The sequence below is a fragment of the Gopherus flavomarginatus genome, chromosome 1 (assembly GCF_025201925.1).
Source record: "Gopherus flavomarginatus isolate rGopFla2 chromosome 1, rGopFla2.mat.asm, whole genome shotgun sequence".
Classification (NCBI taxonomy): domain Eukaryota; kingdom Metazoa; phylum Chordata; order Testudines; family Testudinidae; genus Gopherus; species Gopherus flavomarginatus.
The window spans coordinates 206,935,174-206,947,908 of record NC_066617.1 but is presented as its reverse complement, the minus strand read 5'-3'; the positions used below and the strand labels follow the sequence as shown (position 1 = coordinate 206,947,908).

The following is a 12,735-nucleotide window of genomic DNA, read 5'->3' as shown; positions in this document are numbered from 1 at the left end:
TGAACTGCCATTTTAATATCCTCAACACAAACCTTTCCATATCCAGCTGATCCACTTATAAGCCTGCCACTGTTTTTCAGTGCCTATTTGAAAATTCGGATGCCTAGAAGGCCAGAAATCTGGGCTTGAGAATTGTGACCCTGGAATTTGGTTGTTCTTCAAAATGACTTTATTTTACATTGAAGGGACTCTAACTCTGACATCTCCACTGATTACGGTTGTAATAATATTACGTTAGAGAGCAGATGTGTCTTCCTTGGTAACCAGTTCCCAAACCATTGAAAGCTTTGTTTAAAACCAACACTTCAAACTCTGTGGAAAGTTATTCGCAGGCAGTAAAGGCAGAATAGACTGATGTAATGTTCTTTCTGCATGCTGTACTGCTTAATAGACAGGTGATTGCATTCTGCACCAGCTTCACTTTCTGAATCTTTTCAAGGTATGCCTCACATAGAATGCACTATAGTAATTCAGCAGTCCTAGAATAACCAGGGCAAATTCTGCATCCAAAGTGAAGTGTCATTCTCCTAGTCAAACATCACATGGTTCACCATACTTGATATGGGATAAGAACTTTTTTAATAAATTAAAGAAAATAACTGGTTAGAACCTCAGCCCTGTCACCAAAGGGGTGTAAATAATCATTCATTTAAATAACTTAAGTATTCAAAACAGCACAAATATTAAATGGTTTATAGGCCTTGTGCTGGCCCTCTGCACAGGGTGGGAATTTTACCCTGAATTCCTTGGTAAATTCTAAAGTGGTAGAAAATAGCATTCTGTAATAATGTGGAGAACTGGAATCTTTAAGCGCTTCAGGTGATTTTGCAACTCCTTATAGCCAGGGCCAGAGCATGCCTTTCGAATATGTCATCATACAGTATAAAATGTATGGTGATCTATACGTAAGTCTGTTTTTTCTCAAAGATTATATAATCACCTTTGATTCTGAATATTAGTTTTGAAGTGGCAGATATATAATAAATTGGAATTTCTTTGCTTTAAGCTATACTTGGTACACATTTAAATAGTCTGAAGGTTTTTTGTTTTAATAAAATGACATATATACATAATTAATATGTAGTTGCCAGACAGTGCACAATGGAACAGTAGTTTAAAAAATTAGAGAAGTCTTTTTGACAGTCACGTTAAGAACTACCATGCAGCTCTGAGAGAACTGTGCCCTACAAGTTTATTGGGAGTAAAATACTTTATGGTTGACAAACTTAATGATGACAATGGAAGAACTGCAAATATAGGGAGAACCAGAATACCAGACTTGAGTATCAAAATGTGGGCTTTAGGAGATTTTTGGTCTTAAGGTTTTGTATAGAGCTTAATTTATTATTGTTTCATGGCATTAGCTTTGTGTAGACTTTAGAAGAAATTCTTGGATAACAAGTTTTCATGACACTACACTAAGAACATAATTTATAATGTATAACTATCCTGTTTATCAGAATGTGCAGAATAGTACTCCCACGCAACCAGTAAACGAAGATGTGTTTTATGACTACCATCCTCCTGTTTGGATAACTGACACAGCACTTCGAAAATCTCCTTTTGTTCCCCAAATGGGAGATGAGGTGAGAGGCTTTGCTCAAAAAGTGCTATAAAATTTTAGATTAACTAAAAGTTAACATAGCAACTGGCACTAAATACAGAAAAAACATGTACTTTAGTGTTTCAAGTAAATAATTGTTCGGTGGATTTTTATTTTTACAGGTAATATATTTTCGACAGGGTCATGAAGCTTATATTGAAGCAGTCAGAAAAAATAATATTTATGAACTAAATCCCCACAAGGAGCCATGGAGAAAAATGGTCCTTAGGGTAAGAATATATTGAGGTTGTTACATGTTCAGTACTGATGATGTGTGTTTAACAGTTTACATTAGCATTTTAAATTTTGTATACATATAACTAGTGAGGATTTAGCTTTGTAACTTCCCTTTAATGTTTTCCTACCAACGTAAAGGAGGAAGAAAACTTTCTTCAGTCATCAAAGAAACCTTCAAAATTGCCCATGGGAGGCCTGGACTTCACTGAAATAAAAACATAAATCTTGTTTTTTTTTAAAAAGGGTACAGACTTTATGTAAGGATTTGGTTGTCTCCCAATAAAATCTCATATACAGTATTTAACACTATTGGCTTTTTGAGTGCTAAAACTATTCAGATATTTTATATAAGAAAACTAAACTAAAGATTGTGCCTCTAGGATAGGGCTGAAACTTAATGGAATTTATTGCTTTCATTTTTGTTTGTTATAGGATCAAGAACTGGTAAAAATTGTTGGGATACGATATGAAGTTGGTCCTCCTACACTTTGTTGCCTGAAGCTTGCTTTTATAGACCATGCCACTGGAAAACTTTCAGACAAATCATTTTCTCTCAAGTATGTGTTTCTCTGCTGAAAGCATATGCTAGAGAATAATTTTTTTTAAAGAGCCATTCCTTAGTTTTTTCCTCTGCGCAACGTAGCATAATATATAATATGACACACAAATGAAAGCTAATTTTATTTTTTATCTAGATACCATGATATGCCAGATGTCATTGACTTTCTTGTATTGCGTCAGTTTTATGATGAAGCACGACAAAGGAATTGGCAAGCTTGTAAGTCTTCACCTTCCAAGTGTCTGGCAATATAGTTTTAGAATACAAACATTTTCCATTGTGGCTAGCTTCTGAGAACGTTATGTACAATTCATTGTGTTGACATTGATTTAAAAGGTTCTGTGTGACTTGTGTCCTGACTATCATAGACTTCCAACAGCTCTCCATCATCAAATGCTCCACTGTTGCACTTGAGGTCAGCTGAGACCCTTTTGCAAACAGTTTCTAGAGATTTGAACATCTGAATGCTGGAGTTAGACATTGATGGAGAGACCTGGACTATGAAATGGAGTTTATTGCGTCCTAAACTCTTTGGTATTGTAGAGCCAGGGTCTGGCCTTCAATTCATAGTGTTAAGGCTTATCTGTTTTTTCAGGCATTTGCCTCATTGTGATTGAAGTCATACAGGTTTTTTTATATATTGTAGAATACTCAGCACCTTTAATGGTGCATGCCTTCTACACTGAAACATATATTTAACATCTTGTTATTTGCATACTACTATATGTTTGGATTTTAGAGCTTACTGTGAATGATAATGTACATTACTTTGTGTAGTCGGTTATTTTTCCTTTATCTGGTGTCTGTTTTTTAAAGTAGATATTTATACTTTTAAACCATAATATACTATTGGAGGTCAAACTAGATGATCATGATGGTCCCTTCTGACATTAAGTCTGAGCCTATTCATTAGTTTTCTCCCCGGTAATTCCATCCCTCACAAAAAAGCATAATTAAAAACTTTTGGTGACCAGAATATGTATCTGAGTGGGGAAATGGTTCTTTCTCTTACAGCTGATAGATTCCGATCCATTATTGATGATGCTTGGTGGTTTGGAACAGTGTTGGGTCAAGAGCCATATCAGCCACAGTATCCAGATAGTCACTTTCAGTGTTACAGTGTTAAGTAAGTACAGAGGCCTTTAAAATTTTTTTTACACAGTATAAATCCTGGCTTATATTAGTGGGCTATAGGTGTAAGATGCACAAAATATTGTTGGTTGAAAACATAAAAGTCTGTTAGCAAACAGTCTTTTAAGCACTATGTGAATGTATTGCCAAAATGCAGTAACTTTTTCATGAATAGTAACTTGCTAAACACAAATTGTATTCTATATTTGTGAAAGAGAGGAACCTCCTATTTTCAGTAATAACTTACAAATTATGGGTTCTTCTTCGAGTGCTTGCTCATATCCATTCCAATTAGGTGTGTGCGCGCCGCGTGCACGTCCGTCAGAAGATTTTTACCCTAGCAACACTCGGTGGGTTGGCTGGGCGCCCCCTGGTGTGGCGCCGCTATGGCACCGAATATATACCCCTGCCGACCCGTCTGCTCCTCAGTTCCTTCTTACCGCCCGTGTCGGTCGTTGGAACAGTGAAGCGCAGCTTAGCTGATCTCCATCTCCCTAGCTTTTTGCTCGTTCTAATACTTATTGTGTATATAGTTTATTCTCTGTAGTTCAAGTTAATAGATTTTTGTAAACGTAGTTAGTGTATATAGTTCGGAGGGTCGGGGATTAGCCCTTTCCCTCTCCCGATGCCCAGGCCCATGCCTGGCTCACCAGGTTTCAAACCATGCTCGGCCTGCCGCCGGCCGATGCCCATAGGAGACCCCTACGACTCCTGCCTCAAGTGCTTGGGGGAATCCCACCTTGCAGACAAGTGCCGGATCTGCAAATCGTTCAAGCCGCGGACGAAAAAGGAGCAGGACTTTCACCTTAAGCAGCTCCTAATGGAGGCAGCCCTCACTCCTTCACCTTCGGCACCAGCTGCCGGACAGTCCGCACTGGGGATAAGTGCCTCATCGGCACCGGAGAGTGCTGGCACTGCGAAGACAGCTCGGCACCAGCTGTCACTGGCCCAGAAACTGGCCCGGCACTGCTCCCTCTCCCTGCATGCCAAGAAGCTTAAAGCTCCTGCGGCCCCACTATCTGCACCGCAGTCTGAGCAGGAATCTAAGTCGAGCTGCCCAGCACCACTAACTGCCGCAGCACCGACAATCTCCGCACCGTTGATTCCGGCCGTGCAAGAGCCGTCAAGTCCGGTGCATGACAGCTCCCCGGCACATGCCTCGGTAGAGCTTCTCGTTCCCACTACGCCAGAGACATTTGCTACGGCGAGAGAACTTATTGCGTTAACGGAGCCCGCCCTGCCTCAACCCCTGGCACCGCCAGTGCGGGTTATTCAATTGACAGGCAAGCCTGCCATGGTCAGACCACCTTCCATCGGCACCTCAGGCAGACAGCACTCAAGATCGAGGTCCCACCAGTGTTCTCGATCTCCTCATCACTCCAGATCCAGGCGCTGCTCGCAGTCCCGGTACTGATCTCCTTGGTACCGGTCGCACTCGCGGCACCACTCGAGGTCCCGCTCACCGGACCGATACTCCAGGCACTGGTCCAGCTCCCGGCACCGTTCGGACCGCAGCCGCTCTCATCATAGGGCATCAAGATCCCGGTTGACCTCCCTGCACCGTGCCGGTCGCAGGTCCCGATCACGCTCTCGGTACTGGCACGGATCCCGGTACCGCTCTCCAGTGCGGCACGAAATACGGTACCCTAGAGACAGGGCTTATCCTCAAACGGCCTCCGCTCCGCCATGGCCATCGAGGTACGCGTCTGAGTCATCGCACGCTGATAGTGCCGCCTCTCCCGATTCAGAGACACATAGCCGGGTTCTCCATGAGGCTCAAGGTCCAGACCAAGATCCTCATCAGTGGTCCTTTTGGACACCTTGGGCATATCAGGCCCAAGGCGAACCCACAGTACCATCATGTTCCGCCCCGTCGGAACATCGCGCACTAGAGGCCACTATTAGCCGCCCCCCCTCCAGTGGGTACAGATCACTCTCCTCAGGCACCGGACCCTCAGGTCCTCCCGGACCCTGACGTACCTCTGGACCAAGAGTCCCTATAGGAACCACTGGTACCGGGTCTGTCGTTGTCCTCTTCACCTGACGAGGCAGTGGCCGGTACATCCTCCTCGGGCCTGCCCCCAATTGACCTCCGAGCTCACCAGGACCTTTTGAGGCGAGTCGCCTTAAATATCAATCTCCAGGTGGAGGAGGTCCCAGAGGTTGAAGACCCGATGATAGACATACTGTCGGCGGATGCCCCAACCTGCGTAGCTTTGCCTTTTATACGCGCCATCCAAGCCAAAGCGGACACAATCTGGCAATCCATCGTGTCTGTCCCTCCTATGGCCAGAGAGGTGGAAAGAAAGTATATGGTACCCTCCAAAGGGTACGAATACCTATATACCCACCCTCCTCCATGCTCCCTGGTGGTTCAATCCATCAATGAGCAAGAACGCCATGGCCAGGAAGCCCCCGCCCCAAAATCGCAGGCGGCTAGGCGGATGGACCTGTTGGGACTTAAAGTCTACTCTGCAGAGGGCCTCCAACTCAGGGTGGCGAACCAACAAGCCCTGCTCAGTAGATATAATCATAACACCTGCCAGTCGGTGGGTAATTTCACTGAGCTGGTCCCACCAGACTCCCGCCAGGAATTCCAAGCCCTTCTCGATGAAGGAAAGAGAGTGCCGCGGACATCCCTGCAGGCCACCCTCGACGCTGCGGATTTGGCAGCCAGAACCGTGGCCTCGGGAATTACGGTGAGGAGGATCTCGTGGCTGCAAGTGTCAAGTCTACCTCCTGAACTTCAACACAACATCCAGGACCTGCCGTTTGAAGGCCAGGGCCTTTTCTCCCAGAAAATGGACCCTAGCCTACAGAGTCTTAAGGACAATCGGGTGATCATGTGTTCCCTTGGGATGCACACCCCACAAACCCAATGGAGATCCTTCCATAGCCAACCTCAGCACCCTTACTTCCTGCCCAGACCGTGACAAGACTTTGGCAGAAGGCGCGGTTGCGGGAACCGCAGGTGACAATCTGGGTCCCAAGGCAGACACAATACCGGTCCCGCCAAATCGGCTACGGGCCCGAAAGCGAACTTTTGAAGGTACACCCGAGAGTAGAGCACCAGTCCTTCTCCAGGATCCCCTTCAGTTTTCCAACCACCTTTCCTCCTTCCTCCCTGCGTGGTCCCAATTAACCGGATCATTGGGTCCTACGTACGGTGGAATTTGGATACCACCTCCAATTTATTTTGCCCCCTCCCTCTCACCCCCCTCCTCGTCCCTCTTCAGGGACCCCTCTCACGAGCAATTCCTCTGGCAAGAGGTTCTCACGCTCCTCTTGATTGGAGCTATAGAGGAGGTACTGGAGGAATTGAGGGGCAGGGGATTTTACTCCCGATATTTCCTAATCCCCAAAGCAAAAGGAGGTCTTTGACCCATCCTGGACCTGCGAGGACTCAACATGTTTTTAAAGAAGTTGAAGTTCTGCATGGTATCCCTGGGGACCATTATCCCTTCCTTGGATCCCGAAGACTGATACGCTGCTCTCGACACGAAGGACGCATATTTCCATATCACTATTTATCCCCTGCACAGACGGTACCTACGGTTTACGGTGCACCACCAACATTTCCAATTTGCGGTTCTTCTGTTTGGCCTCTCTACGGCCCCTCGCATCTTTACAAAGTGCATGGCGGTAGTGGCTGCCTTCCTCCGTCGTCAGCGAATACATGTTTTTCCTTACCTAGACAACTGGCTTATTCAACGGACCTCCGAGGCCCAGGTCACCTGGCACATAGCCATCATCATGGACCTATTCGAGACACTGGGCCTGATGATCAATCTAGAGAAGTCTGCTCTCGTGCCCACTCAAAGAATAGAATTCATTGGGGCCATTCTAGACACCAAACTCGCAAAAGCCTGCCTGCTACTGCCCCGGTTTCAGGCACTAGTCCTGTTATAAAAAGCCTCCAAACCTTTCCGACGACCTCGGCTCGCATCTGTCTGGGCCTCCTCAGTCACATGGCCGCATGTACCTTTGTAACCAAGCACGCAAAACTATGCATGCATCCCCTTCAAACCTGGCTCGCCTCAGTGTACCATCCAGGCAGAGATACCATAGACATGGTGGTCACCATTCCTCAGAGCATCTTAGACTCCCTCAACTGGTGGCTAACTCCCTCCCTGGTTTGTGCAGGACTGCCATTCCATCTGAGGCAGCCCTCGGTGTCCCTAACGATGGGCGTATCGTCTCTTGGCTGGGGGGCTCATCTAGACCATCGTCACATGCAAGGCCTCTGGTCATCTCAAGAGCTAGCATTGCACATAACGTCCGGGAGCTGAGAGCAGTCCACCTGGCATGCCAGACGTTCCTACAACATCTGCAAGGTCGTTGTGTTTCAGTGCTTACCGACAACAGAACGGCCATACACTACATAAACAAACAAGCAGGGAGGGACTCGATCCTCCCCCCTTTGTCAGGAGGCAATCCAATTGTGGGAATTTTGCATAGCCCACTTGATAGACCTTGTAGCATCGTTCCTCCCGGGAGTCCGGAACACCCTGGCAGACCATCTCAGCAAATCTTTTCGGTCTCACGAGTGGTCGCTTCGCCCGGACATTCTACGTTCCATCTTCCAGAAGTGGGGCTTTCCCCAAATAGACCTCTTCGCTTCCCGCGATAACAGGAAGTGCCAGAAGTTCTGCTCCTTCCAAGGTCTCACCCTGGGCTCGATATCGGACGCCTTCCTAATCTCATGGAAGAACCAGCTGCTGTACACCTTTCCACCCTTCCGACTGGTGCAGAGGGTTCTCTTAAAGTTCCACAGGGACAGGGCTCGCCTGATCCTGATGGCCCCTGCGTGGCCCCGACAGCACTGGTACACCACGTTGCTGGACCACTCGATAGCCAACCCGATCCCTCTGCCCCTGCATCAGGATCTTATAACGCAGGACCACGGCAGGCTTCACCACCTGGACCTACAATCCCTCCATCTCACAGCGTGACTCCTGCATGGTTAACCCAGTCGGAGTTACATTGCTCTGCCCCAGTGCAAGAAGTACTCCTGGGTAGCAGAAAACCTTCCACCCAGTCTACGTACTTGGCCAAGTGGAAGCGATTTTCTTGCTGGTGTCAAACACTAAATGTAACACCCATGGAGGTTCCCATTCCCACTATATTGGACTACCTCTGGTATCTTAAACAGCAAGGCCTCGCTATCTCATCATTGCGCGTGCGTTTGGCGGCTATTTCTGCTTTCCACCCCAGAGAAGGTACTTACTCCGTCTTCTCCCACCCTATGGTCTCGAGGTTCCTCAAAGGTTTGGAGTGTCTATACCCCCTAGTACGACACCCCACCCCTTCCTGGGACCTCAGCTTGGTCCTGACGAGACTTACGACTCCTCCATTCGAGCCATTGGCGACTTGCTCGCTCCTGTATTTGACATGGAAAACAGCCTTCCTTGTGGCCATCACTTCGGCTAGAAGAGTCTCTGAGCTTCGGGCTCTGATGGTGGACCCACCATACACGGTGTTCCACAAAGAAAAGGTGCAGTTACGTCCACATCCGGCGTTCCTCCCTAAAGTAGTCTCGGCCTTTCATCTCAACCAAGACATATTCCTCCCAGTCTTCTTTCCCAAACCGCATACATCTCGTAGAGAACAGCAGTTGCATTCCCTCGACGTCCATAGGGCACTTGCCTTCTACATTGACCGAACGAGACCCTTCCGCAAAACGCCCTAACTTTTTGTGGCAGTGGCAGATCTGATGAAAGGCCTACCTGTCTCTTCTCGGAGAATTTCATCATGGGTAACGGCGTGCATCCGTACTTGCTATGATCTAGCTCATGTCTCTCCGGGACGTATTACCGGTCATTCTACCAGGGCTCAGGCCTCATCGGCCGCCTTCCTAGCTCGAGTACCCATCCAGGAGATATGTCCAGCAGCTACGTGGTCTTCAGTACATACCTTCTCTTCCCATTGTGCCCTGGTGCAACAATCCAGAGAGGACGCAGCCTTCGGCTCTGCGGTTCTACACACTGCAGTATCTCACTCCGACCCCACCGCCTTGGTAAGGCTTGGGATTCACCTAACTGGAATGGATATGAGCAAGCACTCAAAGAAGAAAAGACAGTTACTCACCTTTGTAACTGTTCTTCGAGATGTGTTGCTCATATCCATTCCAAAACCCGCCCTCCTTCCCCACTGTCGGAGTAGCCGGCAAGAAGGAACTGAGGAGCCAACGGGTAGGCAGGGGTATATATTCAGTGCTATAGCGGTGCCACGCCAGGGGGCGCCCAGCTGACCCACTGAGTGTTGCTAGGGTAAAAATCTTCTGACAGACGTGCACGCGGCGCGCACACACCTAACTGGAATGGATATGAGCAACACATCTCGAAGAAGAACAGTTACAAAGGTGAGTAACCGTCTTTTATTGAATCTTCTCCGTGGAATAGCCAAGGAAGATATCTTTTAAAAAAAAAAAACAAAAAACCACACACAGCTTCAGTAGTCCAAACTAACACAATGGAAATGAATTATTTTGGATTTTAATATTTGTAGGTTTAGTTTCTGTATTTGTTCTGTACAGATCTTGCCAGCTTTATATGTATTAATATTCAAATATTGGCTCCAGAACAAAATTGACTAAGATATGCTCATATATTCTTAAACTTAATTTTAATATGTAAAATGGTATGTAGTGTGCAAACTCACTGAGTGGCAGATACGGAAGTAAAAATATTTTTGGAAGCAAAGTATACCTCAAAGTATTTAATTTTAGTATCTATTCCCTTGTAGCTTAAAATCCAAAATATGTTTGTCATGTGCTAGTCAACCTCCTTTATTACTGCAATAGTTTTTGTTCTTGAGAAGGACTAGCGTATGGAGCTGCTTTTTGGTCTCTCATTCAGTGACATTTGCAACATGTGAGAAGACAGCTGTCAGCCTTTATTTCTATCATCCCCCTCCATACTACAACCATGTTAAATCTGTAATATATGTGCTATCTTACAACAGGGTAACGTTTAGGCAGCCTTGCTTTACCCAGCTGCATGCATGCAAAAATCTTTTGTCACCTCTTCTACTCAAAAGCAACCTGTGCTTCTATCCATAATGGAAATTTCCTGCTTTGTCAGCAGTCCTGTGCTGTCCTTTTATTTAATCATCTTTGCATACTATTTCAGCTCCTCTAAACTTCCTGTTCTTTCTGCTATCAGTAAGGTATATGCAGCTAAATCACTGTTATAATGGGTCAAAATGTCAGGCGAAATGGTGGTTCTGTCCCCAGCTCTGCCCACAAGCTACTTTTTTGCTTTTGACTAAACACCAGATTGGTAGCCAGTAGTATCGACAGATGTATAATGCACAAATAATTAGTGGGGCCTCACAGCAGCACTATAATTAGACATGTGGTTAGTGTACCCTTCAATCCATTCAAGATGCCGGAGTACAGAATGCAGAGTCCACGATCTCCATCGGCTCCATAAATCTGCAGTTACCTATATTTCTTTATGAACCTTTGAAACCCTGCTTTCCCCTGACCCCTAGTTCTTCATTTGAAATACCACTTATTTGCAAAAGGCTAATAGCGGGGGGAGAAATGCAGCAATATCAAAGTGGCTAAAATTGCTGTGTGACTATACTTGTCCTCTGTAGACCACCATGGGATGAATTGGACCAGCTCATGGTAGCTTGGCAAGTCAGTAGTGGTTTTTTGGATGTGGGGTCTTGTATTTGGAATCTGGGACGCTAAGAAAGTTGCTTCAGTTTAAATAGATTTAAAAGACAGTTTTAAACTGACTCAAACTCCTATGTGTAGACACTTTTTAAAATCTGTTTACATCTGGTTTATACCAACTTAACTTTATATCCATTTAACTACATCAGTTAAAAAAACATTAGTTATAGGGTGAGCTGCACCTCTGTCCATTTTTGATCTCTGAGTATGACCCCCTCAGGTGTTAAGCCTTGTATCTTTACCTGTGTTTGGGGTGGAATTTTCAATTTTCCCAGGAGCCAGTTACAGTACCCTTTGTATGAAAGGTCATTAACTACAGGTTTTGCTGGGTTTGAGAATCTGATATTCTTCCCTTCAGGAGCTTGTGACCAGACAACCTTATTAAAATAAGTCTTATTTGTTTAGCAGTCAGAGCAAAGCTTTAGAGAAAAAAGGATATTAAAACAATCTACGTGCATGTCTATCTTGCTTGAAGTCCTACTATTCCATGATGCAGACCTCGGCACAGGCATGGCTTCTCCAGACTGCCCCAAATGGCTCCTGCATCTGTCTGATATTCCCCCACCCCAAGATGTTTTTAACACTTGTTGAGTTTTGTTCCCTTGTGTTTGCGGGGCCTCAGTCATTCTTGGTAAAATCCAATTTTGTAGACTGGACAGTCAGTCGCCAAAGCTAGTAGCTTTGGCATTATCCCTTAAATTATAAGTGTTCATTGATAAGTAGTTGTGTTGAGCCATTCTTCCCATTCATGCCTGAATCCAGACAATTCTGAGTTTTAAAAAAAAATTCATAAAATTAACAGCATCCCAATAACCAAATCAGCATACAGTATTCATAAATTTCACTAGTTCCATATTATTCGCATAGGTGTAAAACAGGTGAAAGTTCTATAAGTAGTCAGTGCTTTTCCCAAAGGCTGGTCTAAATAGTTTTCATACCAATTTCACCGTATTGTTTTATTGGCATTGGTTTTTAAACCAATATAACCCTGATATATAAAGAGCTTATACTGAAATAAGTTATACTGATAAATGTACTTATTGGTATAGTTGCATCCATACTAGGGGTTTCTAAACCAATATAATTGGTACAAAAACTGAGTAAGCAAGCTCTAAGAAGTCTATAACTTCTATGGTTGCAAAGTAAACCTTCAAACAGCAAACGGAGTGCAAACTGAATAGTGATGTCTGCTTGAGTCTGCAGACAGCTTAAAATAATTCTGAGAAGTGTAGATTGTCCTGTTCAGCTAAATGGATATTGGTTACAGCACCCAACTATGGTAATTTAAATATCAACACTGTTAGCTATTACATTGCTAATCAAGGCATAAAAAAATGTATACAATCTACAGGAATTTAAATCAATCTCTAATATTCATTTATTAAGTGAATATACTGTTCGATGTGAACCAGACTAACTGTTGCTTCCGCCTTCACCTTGTTTGCCTCCAATCCTATCACTTTTGTTTCTTCTTTTCCCTTTACTTTGTGCTATTAGCCTGCTGCTCCCCATGATCGCAAC

General features: G+C 45.0%; 1 protein-coding gene across 4 annotated transcripts in view; it reads left to right on the top strand.

The window, feature by feature from the left end:
- Window positions 1-12,735, top strand: part of BRWD1 (bromodomain and WD repeat domain containing 1) — a 126,155-nt gene that overhangs the window by 52,863 nt on the left and 60,557 nt on the right. For all 4 annotated transcript variants that reach the window (XR_007768333.1, XM_050916259.1, XM_050916248.1 and 1 more), the window contains 5 exons: window positions 1,461-1,586; window positions 1,726-1,833; window positions 2,273-2,397; window positions 2,536-2,618; window positions 3,414-3,525. Coding sequence is in view for 3 of the 4 variants with exons in the window: in XM_050916259.1 (XP_050772216.1) it covers window positions 1,461-1,586; window positions 1,726-1,833; window positions 2,273-2,397; window positions 2,536-2,618; window positions 3,414-3,525 (554 nt within the window). In the remaining variant the exon portion in view is untranslated. The remainder of the gene's footprint in view (window positions 1-1,460; window positions 1,587-1,725; window positions 1,834-2,272; window positions 2,398-2,535; window positions 2,619-3,413; window positions 3,526-12,735) is intronic.